Genomic DNA, 13,360 nt, shown 5'->3' with positions numbered 1-13,360 from the left:
TGGTTAAAAAAATAAAAGAATTTATTTAGTAAAAAAATATATTTATTGAGTAAATATTATTCCATTGATCCTAATGTATATGAGGGTATTTTACTCGACATGAAATTTAAGAAAGACATGAAGATTTTTTGAAACTTGTGATCTAAAATAAATCATAAAAAATTATCTTTATAAATCAAATCTTAAGGGTAAATAAAAATATTTAAATTAAATTATTACTAATATAGATGTGGCATTCAGTTTTGAACTAACTAAAAATGAAACATCACATGAATTAGAACTGAGGGAGTATTAATTTGCGATAAAGCTTATTTAAGAAAACAATCAATGACTTTTCAAAAATTAATAAGTTGATGATCATTTGAGAAATTCGAAAATCTAGTGGATGACGTACTATGTCACATTTTTGGAATCGCATAAAGTTAATTTTTCTGCTGAAATAATTTTTTAGGAATATTTGATTAAGTTGGATGGTTGTATTGTTACAAAAAATTCAGAAGTAACTTATTACGTATGTTATTTCCTGAACTTTGATAGTTATTTAAGTAATGAACTCATTAGGTTTGTTAATGGCAATAAACTTTTAGGGTAATTTAATTAATTGCATTGACATAATTAATCTTAATATAAAATAATATATTGTTTGGTTGGTCACATTAGAAAAATAATTACCATATAACTATTGCACCATTTTTATTGGAAGCATTAGATAACACCCTTTATATTATGCAAAATTTTGTATATTTATTTCTAAGAATATGTATATCACAATATAAAAACTAAACTACTTCGAGACAAAAGTACCATTATAAAGTAAGTAGTTTATATACGTAATAAGTCAACAATCCCTTCATCATAATTGTTGCAGAATTCATCCATTACAATTTTTTCATAACTAGTACCACATAGTACTACTAACTAGTACTAGTATTTATTATGAACCAAACGACCCCTAATCGATTCTACGCAACGATACGGCCTACGGTTTTCTTTTTCTTTCCCTCCTTTTTCTCATCTTTATCTAAGGAGTCCACATGTTTCTTTCCCCCCCTGTCCTACAGCGACGGCCGAAAACAAAATATCTAACAAACTCAGTAACTTCCCGAGTTAAAACCCAACCGCAGTCCAGTCCACCACGTTGTCTTCTTCTCTTTGCTATATTCTTCTTCCCGTTCAGTTCACTTAGACATCATAAAAAACCCAGATTCTTGCTTCTTTCGGACACCACTCTATTACTTGTCTTCTTACTTGATCAGAGGTATAAGGATTTGCCGGAACTCACACAATTACCTCTGCATAGAAGTTCTCTCAAGGTCAAGGTCTGTAATTCACGTTTTTGGCATAAATTGTTTGGTTTTGCATGCAGTTCCAAATTATTTGGGTTTTGATTGAATTTGTGATTGAGCCTTCTGTTATCTCAAAGTTGTTCTTTCTGGTGAATCTTTGAAATTAGTACTTCACTTTATCAACTAACAGCAACAATTAAATCGTACGGATTCTTTCACGTTGCCTGCTTGAATGTCGATAATCTTGAAATTCGTCGGCGGTTGACTAAAATTTATATAGTGATTATATTCATCATGAGTAGTTTCTTTTTGGAACGCTTGTGTGAAAAAGCACAGTCCTTCGTTCATATTTCCTCTCTTTTTTTTTTCGCTTTCTTGCTATCAGATACTATACTATATAATTTTGGAGGCATTCTTCCTCCTCCCCTTTAGATATTCAATTTCAGTTTCCTTTATTTTTCAGGACCTCCTTTGCCGTTTAAATCATTTGATTGTGCTCTTAAGTAAGGTAACTAGCTTGAACTCTTATTGGAAATCTATTCAGAGAAATTATTGTTTCTCTCATTCAGAGTTCTTTCTCACTTTTACTTCTTAGGGTTAATTTGACTAATTTTGAGTGCTAACATCAGTTGCTTATTAATTTGCTCATTTGAATACTTTTAGATATTTATAAACTATAGAAAAATTACTCTAAATTGCGATTCTTTTCATATCAAAATGACATTAGAATATTAGTTATCTATTAATTTCGCGTCAATCCCAAATTAGTGAGGTTGGCTTGTATCCATCTTCGAAGATGCGTCATAGTTAAATTATTTTTACGCCGTCAGCCTACTACAACCTTTCCTTTAACTAGTGTCGGGACCTGCAAAACACTTTGCGACATAGTGGAGTTAGAAAAACAATATGTTTTTGAAAATTTCAAGTCAAGGATCATTTTGGTTTACTATGGGGATGCAAAATGCAACGACCATCTTGCGATAGAGTGAGTGGCCAATTAGTGGTGTGGTATGCGCTGTTGGAGTATCTCCAATTTTGTGAACTGCAAGCTGCGGAGTGAGATGCAAAGTCGTCGTCGTTGTTATTTGTTGTAAAATGCATTAGGTCAACCTCTTTGTTCATGATTAGATGATACTAGCATGTATTCTTCCTACACACGCGTGTGCACGTATATGCTTTTTCTCTATTGTTGAGACCTCATTTTCTCATGATCAGCAAGGGCAGAGCTACAATAGTGAATGTGGGTTCGGGCGAACCCAGTGACTTTTTCTCAAACCCTGTATTTGCACTGAAAAATTTATTGAAAGGATATAAACATACAACGGCGAACCCTGTAACGAAAAGGCTTTGGGTTTAGTGGCAAGAGTTCTGGGCTCAGAGACAACTCATACGGACCACGCGGGTTCGATACTGCCCAGAAGCATTGCAATATTTACTCATTTTAACTACGTTATTCCCATAAATGGGGTTTGGGGAGGGTAGTGTGTACGCAGACCTTACCCCTACCTTAAAAAGATAGAGAGGTTGTTTCCGAAAACTTATTACTAAGGCCCAAAAAAAAAGACAAAAGCTCCAAAACAGCCCCAGCTGTCCTTTACTTCTTTGAGAGAGTTATTCCCCAATCAAAATCAAAAGAAAAGTGAGGGAAAGAGTTAAGGTTTTTAAAGTTTTTGTCATATTTTTCTTTAAGGTCGATAGTACCAACTAGTCATATTTTTCTTCAAGGTCCATCCCTGCTATTCCATGTTCTTTTATTTGTTTGCCTTTCTTTTATCTTTTGATTTTTTAAGTAATAAATGTTACTTGATTTTAAAATATTTGATTCCAAAGGCTGAATTTTTCATTTCGACTTTTTATATTTTTATTTATATGCTTCCCCTAAAATCTTAGACCCACCTCTTAATTTTTCTCAGCTTTGCCACGTGAATATGATTTGTGTATCAATTGGAAGGTGGACCATATATTTTGTTCTTTTCCATTACTTATAAATTTTTATAATATTTATATATGGCTTCAAAAGTTTCATTGACAAACACTAAGCGATTTAAATTCTTCACCTCTTTTATTTTTATTTATTTTATTGTGCAAATACAAATTAAAGTGAGATATTCAATTTGTAATGGTTGACTACAAAATAGTTTTTTTTAAATAAAAAAAATTATTTTTTATAGCAATATTTGTTTAGGCTAGAAAAGGATGTGGACATTAAGCTGGTGAGAGAACTTTGCATCATCTGATAATCTTCTTCATATATTAGCAAAAAGAAAAAAGAAAAGTAGAAAAGCTTTTCTATGCATCTAGTATTCATTATTCAGTGAACTTTTGGAACAAATATTCACGAGATATGGAGACTTGTTTTTTTGCTTAAATGATATTTTCTTTGGCTACTGCAATGGTAGAAAGAACTTTTACTTTTATGAAGTTTTGCATTGATGATAACTTTTTGAATGATTGTTTATTTTTTTATATAGAGAAGAAAATGTTGAAACTTAAAGACCTACCTAATGATGTGATCATTTTTTATTTTTCAAAACATGACAAGTCGTCAAGTGCAATTATAACGATAATGTTTATAGTCATATATTGTGTTAAGTGGTGGTTACTTTTTAACTATATATTAAATATTAGTACTCGTTTCTTAGTGTTATAATTGTGTATATTAGTTTGAGGTCGCGGTCATGTCTTAAAAATCTGAACCCATACACTTAAAATCCTGACTTCGCCTCTGAATTGATCAGTATCCTTTCAAGAAATGATACTTTTACCTGATATCTGCGGAAATTAATTTTTTGTTTAAAGCATGCCAAACAAATACAGAACTTGAAACTTTTCTTTGCGAATGAAACTCTCTTGCAGATGATGTCATATATCTTGTTCCCCCTAAAAGACGTTCAGGGGGCCATAGACTACCATAATGTTTTGATTGCTGTTTTAATTTAAATTCCTTATTTGCATCTTAATTTGCAGAATTTTGAGCTATTTAATGGCCCAGGATACTCTTTCAAGTGCCGATTCACCTCGAAGAAGGTCTGGCCTATTAAGAGATCAAGTTCAATTGGTAAAAAGAAGCAACTCTGCTCGTTATGAGATAGTCCCAATTCAAGATCAATTATCATTTGAGAAGGGTTTCTTTATAGTTATCTGTGCATGCCAGTTGTTGGTTCAGAAGAATGAAGGAATTGTACTGGTGGGAGTTGCTGGTCCTTCAGGGGCCGGAAAGACTGTGTTCACAGAAAAGATCCTGAATGTTATGCCTAGTATTGCTATCATAAACATGGACAACTACAATGATCCCAGTCGTATCATTGATGGAAACTTCGACGGTAGTCTTGCTTTCGGTCTTTCTGATAGGTTATTACATGAGATAATTTTGTTGATGTCTATGATTTATTCTTATAGCGACCTTATGTAGCATTTGTTTGATTATTTGCATCATCTTCACATAGCAACCTGCAGACTTCTCTTAGTGTGGGATATGTTGATATCATTCCATATGGAGAAGGAGATTGCAAACACTAGGATTTAAATGATATATTTGGAAAGAAATCATAGAGAAGCATGCACAAACTCTCTGTTTCACAGAAAATTGAATTGGGGATATATATCTAATACACTTATTACGTGTTTCTACTTTACCACTCCTTTACCGAAGAGAGAAAATTTTGAGAGATTATTCTGATTGTAATTCTCGTTTTGTTAACTTGGTTGCCTTGAAAGTAATTAAAGTACTAATATAGGAGAGTTTGTTACCATCCAAGTCATCCATCTGGATACATCTTCCTGAGCATAGATGTCCTTACGGAGCAACTAACAAATTGTAATCACAAAGTATAACGGTCGAGAAGTGTGAATTCTTCTAAGAATGATTATTGCACGGGCATTGTCTTTACCCATCTTCTACTATCTTCATAGAAGCATGCATAGCAGCATCTTAAAAATCAAATAAGCTTTGAGGAAATATTCTTCTATATATCAGAAGGGAAACATTGTGCATCTATTTATCATAGTTTCTTCCTTTACTCTGATAAAGTTTTTCCAACTTCTATCATCTACAATAGATAAGACATGGTGACTTTTATTTTTTTGAAACCAAGACATGGTGACTTTATTTTGGATTAGTGATTATATAATAAAATCATACCCTTGAGGAGAATAATCTGAGCTGAATATCTTGTTGGCGAAAGCTTTTATGAAATTTCCTAGTAAAATAACGCTCACCCAGTAATCAGTCCGAGTGAATTATTTTAGTCTGTACTACCAATTAGAAAAGCCAGAAATCTCGAGATCGGTTGATTACACTGTTAGGGAGTCCACACTGAGAACATAGAAACTGTTTCCATTTAGTGTTAAGGAATACAGCATTTATTTTCCATGACCCATAGCTTGCCCAAGGCTTTGGTCTAGTGGAAGAGTGCAACACGTGATGGGTGGGTGTTAGGTGCATGTCACGGGTTTTAAATCATGCCGCATATGAAAGCCTAGTATTTAAGTGTAGAAGGATAGAGGGGCGGGCCCATTCTCCACCGAGTTCTGAATCGTGCACTACTGACCCCTTGGAGATTTCTCTGTTATTAAAAAAAGGAAAAAGAAAAGAAAAAAAACTAGCAGTTTTAACACTTCTCTAAATTCATCCCTGATCTAAATGTATATATGCATATGCACATGAAAGATGAAGACATCATTGAACAAATACTTTGTACGATTCATTAAAGCACACTGCTAAGGCGAAGTATATATCTATGCCAAAGAATGTAGCTTAAACCCTTTATATCTCGCTGCTACTACTTCATCTAAAAGTTAAAGCTGGCAAAGAAGGGAGCCATTTATTTATTTATTTTAGGCCTGCAGCAGTATGGCTGATTGATATCTCCTGACTTTACATGGCATTCTTGATTTATGAATCTTTTAAAAGTCAAATCATAATAAGAATATTCAGGCTGCATTTGCAGCTGGTTAATGTGATAATGAATGATAAGAGTAAAATTCTAACAAGGAATACTATTTTCATAGCTAGAGCAAGACCACTGTTAGTATAAGGAAAATATTGAAAATGCAAAAGTATCTAGTCTTCTTGAATTAATGAATAAATATTGGGTGCTAGCCAGTTTCTTAATTTGCAAATCTTATTGCTCCTTTCTTTCACGGATGATTGATGTGTACAGCTGTCACCTCTCCTTAATTTAGGTTTTCAGTTTGTTCATTTTTATGTGAAGACTGTTCATGAGTCTAAACCTCTCTGGATTCTATGGTGCTGAGTTTGGGAACCAATCATCATCATCAAATAAATGTTGCTAGAAGTTTTGGAATTTGTCTCATAAGTGAAATTATGTCACGGTATGCAACCCCTAATGCTTTTTGCACATCTTTATCAGGAAGGAAATAACAGACGAGTTTCTTGGTTTAACTTTTTTCAGCTGACGGAAAGTTAAGAACTAGAGTTTTAAAATCATTGATTATAAACAACTCTTGAAAAATCTTGATATATAGCTTTGTATATCAGGCTCACAAGGCCTTGTGCATAAGGTGTTCCTGTAGAATACCACAAAGGATCATAGAAGAAAACAATGCACTTATTTTTGAAACGAAAACCTAGAATTGACATCTACCTTGCATTTTGAATGTGTGTTTTTGCTATAAAGAATAAAGAGTGCAATTTGATTGAGTGTTCTTGCATTTTGAGATGTTACTCCCAGCATGTGGTCTTGCGGAAATGGTTAGGCCATATTTTACTGTTTTGGATCATTTCAGCACTCAGCATAGTCGGTTTTATTCTGCTTTAGTTTTTAATGTTCTTTTGCCACCTTATTACCGAGGAGAGTAGAAGCTATGCTGTGACTAATGATTGAATTTAAGTGAAGATTTTCAATTACTTTTATCTCCTGGTATTGTTGAAACAGATCCACGCTTGACAGACTATGAGACTTTGCTCGAGAATATACATGGGCTGAAAGCGGGGAAGCCTGTTCAAGTTCCTATATACGATTTTAAATCTAGCTCTCGCGTGGGTTATAGGTCAGTTGTCTTCTCTTCACTATTTCTGCTAGCCCGTTGTTTACTTTTCCTGACAACACACTGCTTTTTCTATGGATCCCTCTCTTTCTTCACGTTCTTTTTCCTCTTTAGATTGTTCCTTGGTGCTAGGATTTTCTTCTTTTTCTTGTGTATACGTTGGAGTTCAAGGAGAGGGATTGAAGAAAAATACTTGTCGTGCAGGGGAAGGAGGTTTCTGCGGTGGGGTTTACCCAAAAATATATTCGTACTGCTCATTAACCACTTTTTTATTTGAAAGACATTAAGACGTCTATTTTCTTTCTACTGTTTGTATGTAACATTTGATTGAAGCCTATGAATGACATTGCACATCATTCTTAATCTAGACCTTCATAATGTCCATTAACTTTTTGAGCGAAGTTCTGCTCATCATTTATCTGATTTACTGGTGAAGAAGACAGGGAGTTGTGATTTGTGAAACAGCCATCCCGATCCCCCCACGCCCCACGTGGTTTTTAGTTACATTCATGACCTGATATATACACAATCGAACGAGTTTGTGTATACACAGAGATCTTAATAGAAGATCAACAAGAGGAATATAAAGAGCTAATAGTATATGTTCAGAGAGAGAAGAGGAAACAAGAAAAGAATGGTGTAAAGAGGGGAGAGATTCAGAGAGACCTATCTAAATACAATTAAGAGCTTTACCTAGCTGACATTAATGGAAGAACATCTGAAATTTATAATCAAGAACCGGTTCCATACAAAATGTTTTATTTTTTTACTTGCCAATGTAAAACACACGTTTTCTACTTCTTTCTGATCCCATTACTTTTTCTGACCATTGATTTGACAGAACACTTGAAGCTCCAAGCTCTCGAATTGTTATAATTGAAGGGATATATGCTTTGGGTGAAAAATTGAGGCCATTACTAGATCTCCGTGTGTCTGTCACTGGTGGAGTGCACTTTGACTTAGTGAAACGGGTTCTCAGGGACATTCAACGTGCTGGACAAGAGCCCGAGGAGATAATCCAACAAATCTCGGAAACGGTTCCGTTTCTGTTGTTTTAATAATATATTGCAAGACATATCTGTTTCAAATTTTTTTATACATTTAGTTTGGCAACCAAGTACAATAAACCTTATGTCATTCTTCCAATAGGTGTATCCTATGTACAAAGCCTTTATTGAGCCTGATCTACAGACAGCTCATATCAAAATTATCAACAAGTTTAACCCGTTCGCTGGATTTCAGAACCCAACATATGTTTTAAAGGTCTAACATTTTGACTTTTCTCTTTACGTTCCATTTGAATTGTGACTACAAGGTTACTTGTGAACTGCAAGCACAACTTTTGGGACTGATGCGCTCTAAATATATTACAGTCAACAAAAACTGTGACTGTAGACCAGATCAAGGCTGTGTTTCCAAATGAACACAAGGAAATTACAGAGGAAACTTATGATATTTATCTCCTACCTCCTGGTGAAGATCCTGAAGCTTGCCAATCATATCTTAGGATGAGGAACAAGGATGGAAAGTACACTCTTATGTTTGAGGTGTGACCGATAAATTCCTTGTTTACATGCCGAGCATATCAGTTAGTAATAGTTGGACTACTTGTCACCTTTTTTTGTCCTGTCATTTTCAGATGGTAAATTTGCCTGATATTGGTTAAGCTACTTGGATCCTTCATATGATCTATTTGATTGCGATTGCATATATTCCATTAGTGAAGTAGCAAGAATGCTGTCAGCATGTACTGCCGGTCATTTACTGTATGCTGAATGAACTACCTTTTAAATTCTAGGTTTTAATGGTTATAGAGCTCGCTGGAGAAATCTGTCCTTAGTTGTCCCATATCATACAGACAGAAGAAATATAGCAATCAATCTAATACAGATTAAGGCTTTTTAAGTAGAATCCTACTGTTCTGTCATAGATATGTGGACGCTAAACCATAGAATACAGTCTATTGTGTGACTAACTTCATTTTAACATTTTGATGATATGACTTATCATAATCTAATCTCTCTCCATCTTGGTCTATTTGCATCTTGTCTTCCCCTGATAGAGCATTCCTGCACCTTGTTTTTACGATGAAAACAAGATGTTGTAGTATCAAAATCGTTGATAAATCAGATCTTATTTGTCATTCTAATGTGGATGACATCTGACTCACTTACAAGGAAGATACCTCGAAGGAGAATCCAAGTTCACCTGTCACCAAAACTCAAATGCTGCGCTTCACCTTGTTATTCTGCTTTCTACATAAATGAGCAGTCAAGAACTTTCAACTTTGGAATTTATTTATGTGTTACCAATTTTGGGTACATTATTGGTATCTATTGAATTCTTAAAGGTATTGTGCGGAATGTCAAGAAATAGTAATCTTGTATCATCTGAGGATTTTCATGTTCTTCTTTCAGGAATGGGTGACAGATAGTCCTTTCATTATATCACCAAGAATCACCTTTGAGGTCAGTGTACGACTTCTTGGTGGTTTGATGGCATTAGGATATTCAATTGCGACCATTTTGAAAAGGAGCAGCCACATCTTCTCTGATGACAAGGTTTGTGTGAAAACAGATTGGTTGGAGCAACTTAATCGTCGGTATGTTCAGGTATGACAGTCACAAATTACTTAGTCGCCCTTATCTTATTTTGATTTAATTTCTTTTAAATGTTTGGAATCATGATTTGCAATATAGAATTTATTTATTCTTTTTTATTTTTTTGTCTTTTTATCTGTCTCCTGTATTGAGCATTTGGGTTTATTTTATTTCATCTGGAATTCAGGTAAAGATATGTGTCATTGACCCCCTAAAGAATCTCTGTAAGGCTTTACCCAGCCAATGCATAGACTTAGAATGCGGCTAGGCCGTGAGTAAGTGAATGTTTTGAGACTTGGCATGGCACAATCGACTGACCTTTCATTTTATTAATCTACTGGAAGAATCATTGATTTCTGGGGTTGAGACAATTGTAAGGATTGTATTTGGGAGAAATATCCTGTCTGGATACTTGCTCGCTCATCAGTCATCACTATCATTTGAGTGTTTACCTTAAATTTTTTGTTTTTATTTAATAAATTATAAACGTGACATGAAGCATGCTGAAAATGAAGAAAAGGAGGAAGAGGAGTTCCCTAAAACTTCAGTTGAAGAAGTTTAACAAATATCAATGAAGAAGAAAATTTTATGGAGCTATTTTCTGGTGAATATGTGAGTTCAGTTTTAAATTTCCAAATTGCTGACGACTTAAGGAAAAATGTGAAGTCTATTAGAAATGAATTTCCTCTTCCTCAGTTCTGTCATTTGTTGGCTTGAAGTTAATTGCTATTATTATTTCCATTTTTTTCTTATGAAGGTGCAAGGAAGAGATCGATTATATGTAAAATTTATTGCTGACTCTCTGGGTTTGGATGCTTCATATATTCCTCGCACTTACATTGAACAAATTCAGCTGGAGAAGCTTTTAAACGATGTTATGGTAAGAGCAATTTTAACTAAATACAAACTTTTCCAATGTTCCTGGTTCTGAGTATTACAGACTGTGCAGGCATTGCCAGACGATCTGAAGACAAAGCTGAGCATAGACGATGATTTGGTCTCAAGCCCTAGAGAAGCTTTATCCCGAGCCTCGGCAGATAGGAGAACAAAGTTTCTTAATCGGTAGGTCATAGGCTAAATTATTATCTTAACTACTGCTCAAAGTAGTCTATACGTATTGCACCATTATTTAGATGTTTTTATCCTGTCCGGAAACAACCACCACCTACTTATTTCTGCAAAAGTCATGGACTGAAAAAATCTTCATCTGTTCGCCTGTAACTATTGGCAGTGGTATCCCACATACATACTCAATTCAACGAGAAAAACACCTGTCCAAGCTGACAAAACTTGCGGTTAATAGTAGAAGATATGATGGAAGAATCCCAGATTCTCCAGCACCAGTGGCTAACCAGGTAACTTTTCTGAGAAATAAGTTTAGGTTTTTGTGAGAATTTAATGTCTCCACTATTTTGGTTACAGATTGAAGGCATTTTTGGTGCGTGAACTGATTTCCAGTTTTTTCTCTTGGTGTTCTGTGAAATTTCTTTTAGAAAATATTTTCCCTATTTTGGGGCATTTATTTGACATAAATTGCAAAAAGTTTAGCCCTAGTATAATATTTTACTCCAAGAAAAGGAGAAAGAGTTTCATTTACTTCTGAACACCATTGATTGACTCTTAATTGTTTTTATCGACACTCAAGAATATATTCACCCTTTCCTACTCTTTCCTCTTAGCGACTTCCACCATGATTCACAGCCCAACCATTGATCAAAGTTATAGGCTTTCAATTTTTTTTATAATTTAAATATTCCTTATATTAGAATGGTGTAACTCGAATCAACATAACCTTTGGAAAAATTTCATATCAGCAGAAGGAAGTGAGTCCTCCATTAGGAGGTAAAGAGGTACTCAGTTGGATTTTGTGGTTTTGAGAATCACCAGAGTAAACTGACTTTATAGCTTTAGAAAAGCAAGCCAAATGATGATCTCCTGGCAACCCTGGGCACTGGTGGCTGGAAACGCCTGCAAAAAACTGATGGATCCCTTTTATAGTCATGTAGAACAGCAAGAGAGTTTATTTTATGATTTACAATTGTTCATATATATAGATGTATAAAAAGCATATTTGGTTTGTTTTTATCTTGATAAGGGACTTTTATTCAAGTCCTATAAGTCTTTTTATTAGTCATACAAGGATCCATTCGTTTTGCAAAAAGATAGTTCGTGACGTCTATATGGAGAACTTGGTGCTGGAGTCTTTACCAGCAAAGAGAACTGAAAAATAAAGTTACTGTGCACCGGAAATAGTATATTGCATATACTGTTTTTCCTTTTCCATCTTTCTGCTTAATTTCATCATTTCTTATACACCAGAAGAGTAGTTAATTGTTATGCTGAACTGTTTGTAATTTCTTAATCTTGCATTTTCCTGTTCTCTCTCGATCACTCAAGAAATGCTTTTTTCAGGGAGTTGTTTCTCAACTTTCAGAACAAATTTCCACGCTGACTGAGCGAATGGATGAGTTTACATCTCGGATGGAAGAGCTAAACTCAAAAATATCTGTCAATAAAATTTCTGCCAGCCAACAAAATTTGGCAGTGCATGCTGAGGCTTGCAATGGATCTGCACCCACTTCTCTTTTTGTGGCTGGGTTAGGCAATGGCTCACTGACTGGTTCTCTTTTACCTCATTCATCGTCTGCTTCCCAATTGGCAAGGGAATCTTCTCTTATGGAAGAGGTATTTTAAGATTATCTTCTGCTCATCTTTGACACTATGCAGAGACAAAAGGAGGTGGCGTGGGTACTTTGGTATACTTTCTAAGCCAATTGTTGTCCAAATCTTGCCTTTTGATCTATTTGACCAACTTTTAGAGTAAACTCGATTGAGGAATAATTCATCATTTGAAAATAATACTTACTAGAGATGCACTGAAAGTTAATGACTTATGTTTCCAAGTACTAAAAGATTCTCTAACAAGAACCATAATCCAAGTTTAACGGAATTGTCTCAAGAAGATCGGGAAAATGGACAATTTGGGACTGAGGGGGTAGTCAATTTAGACAATTATGCTTCTGATGCAAACCATCTTGCGAGCAGGTACTTCTCATTGGGAGATCACAGCGTCAGATCATGCACCAGATAGACAATCTGAGCAATATCCTCCGTGAACTCAATGGAGAAAGATCTCGCCAAGGAAGAATGGATAGGACCGAAGGAATGGCTGAAGTTGTTGAATCAATTGGTGTTCCTCTGCTTCTTACTCTTGCTATTGGCGGTGTAGGTATCTTCTTGTTCAGGACCTTGTCATCTCAAAAATAACATATTCAGCTAATGCTACTGAAACAGTGAACTCGAAGATGTACATATATTAAGAGAAAATTTTAGCATAAATGTATATATTTTTAGCCTTGTTATCTTTGAAGAACCACAAATACATGACAGGATGAAATAAATTGTCTCTTGCAGATGGAGAGAGTATTTCTTCTTGGATGATTAGTGTAATGATATAGTAGGGCT

General features: G+C 34.7%; 1 protein-coding gene across 6 annotated transcripts in view; it reads left to right on the top strand.

Moving 5' to 3' along the window:
* The first annotated feature begins 1,050 nt into the window (after nucleotides 1-1,050).
* Nucleotides 1,051-13,360, top strand: part of LOC107781799 (inorganic pyrophosphatase TTM1) — a 12,356-nt gene continuing 46 nt past the window's right edge. Inside the window, exons 1-13 of one of the 6 annotated variants that reach the window (XM_075251627.1) lie at nucleotides 1,052-1,319; nucleotides 1,750-1,794; nucleotides 4,254-4,609; nucleotides 7,184-7,298; nucleotides 8,137-8,332; nucleotides 8,445-8,558; nucleotides 8,669-8,842; nucleotides 9,713-9,907; nucleotides 10,653-10,775; nucleotides 10,845-10,957; nucleotides 11,127-11,250; nucleotides 12,308-12,580; nucleotides 12,941-13,360. The exon at nucleotides 12,941-13,360 is cut by the window's right edge and continues 46 nt beyond it. In XM_075251627.1, coding sequence (XP_075107728.1) covers nucleotides 4,270-4,609; nucleotides 7,184-7,298; nucleotides 8,137-8,332; nucleotides 8,445-8,558; nucleotides 8,669-8,842; nucleotides 9,713-9,907; nucleotides 10,653-10,775; nucleotides 10,845-10,957; nucleotides 11,127-11,250; nucleotides 12,308-12,580; nucleotides 12,941-13,162 — 1,989 coding nt within the window. In that variant the 5' untranslated portion in view covers nucleotides 1,052-1,319; nucleotides 1,750-1,794; nucleotides 4,254-4,269 and the 3' untranslated portion in view covers nucleotides 13,163-13,360. Of the gene's footprint in view, nucleotides 1,320-1,749; nucleotides 1,795-4,253; nucleotides 4,610-7,183; nucleotides 7,299-8,136; nucleotides 8,333-8,444; nucleotides 8,559-8,668; nucleotides 8,843-9,712; nucleotides 9,908-10,652; nucleotides 10,776-10,835; nucleotides 10,958-11,126; nucleotides 11,251-12,307; nucleotides 12,581-12,940 lie in introns of all 6 variants that reach the window. The other 5 variants (XM_016602572.2, XM_016602573.2, XM_016602575.2 and 2 more) reach the window with 5 other exon arrangements.

Source organism: Nicotiana tabacum, chromosome 4 (genome assembly GCF_000715075.1).
Source record: "Nicotiana tabacum cultivar K326 chromosome 4, ASM71507v2, whole genome shotgun sequence".
Lineage (NCBI taxonomy): Eukaryota > Viridiplantae > Streptophyta > Magnoliopsida > Solanales > Solanaceae > Nicotiana > Nicotiana tabacum.
This window is presented reverse-complemented; position numbering and strand designations above follow the sequence as displayed.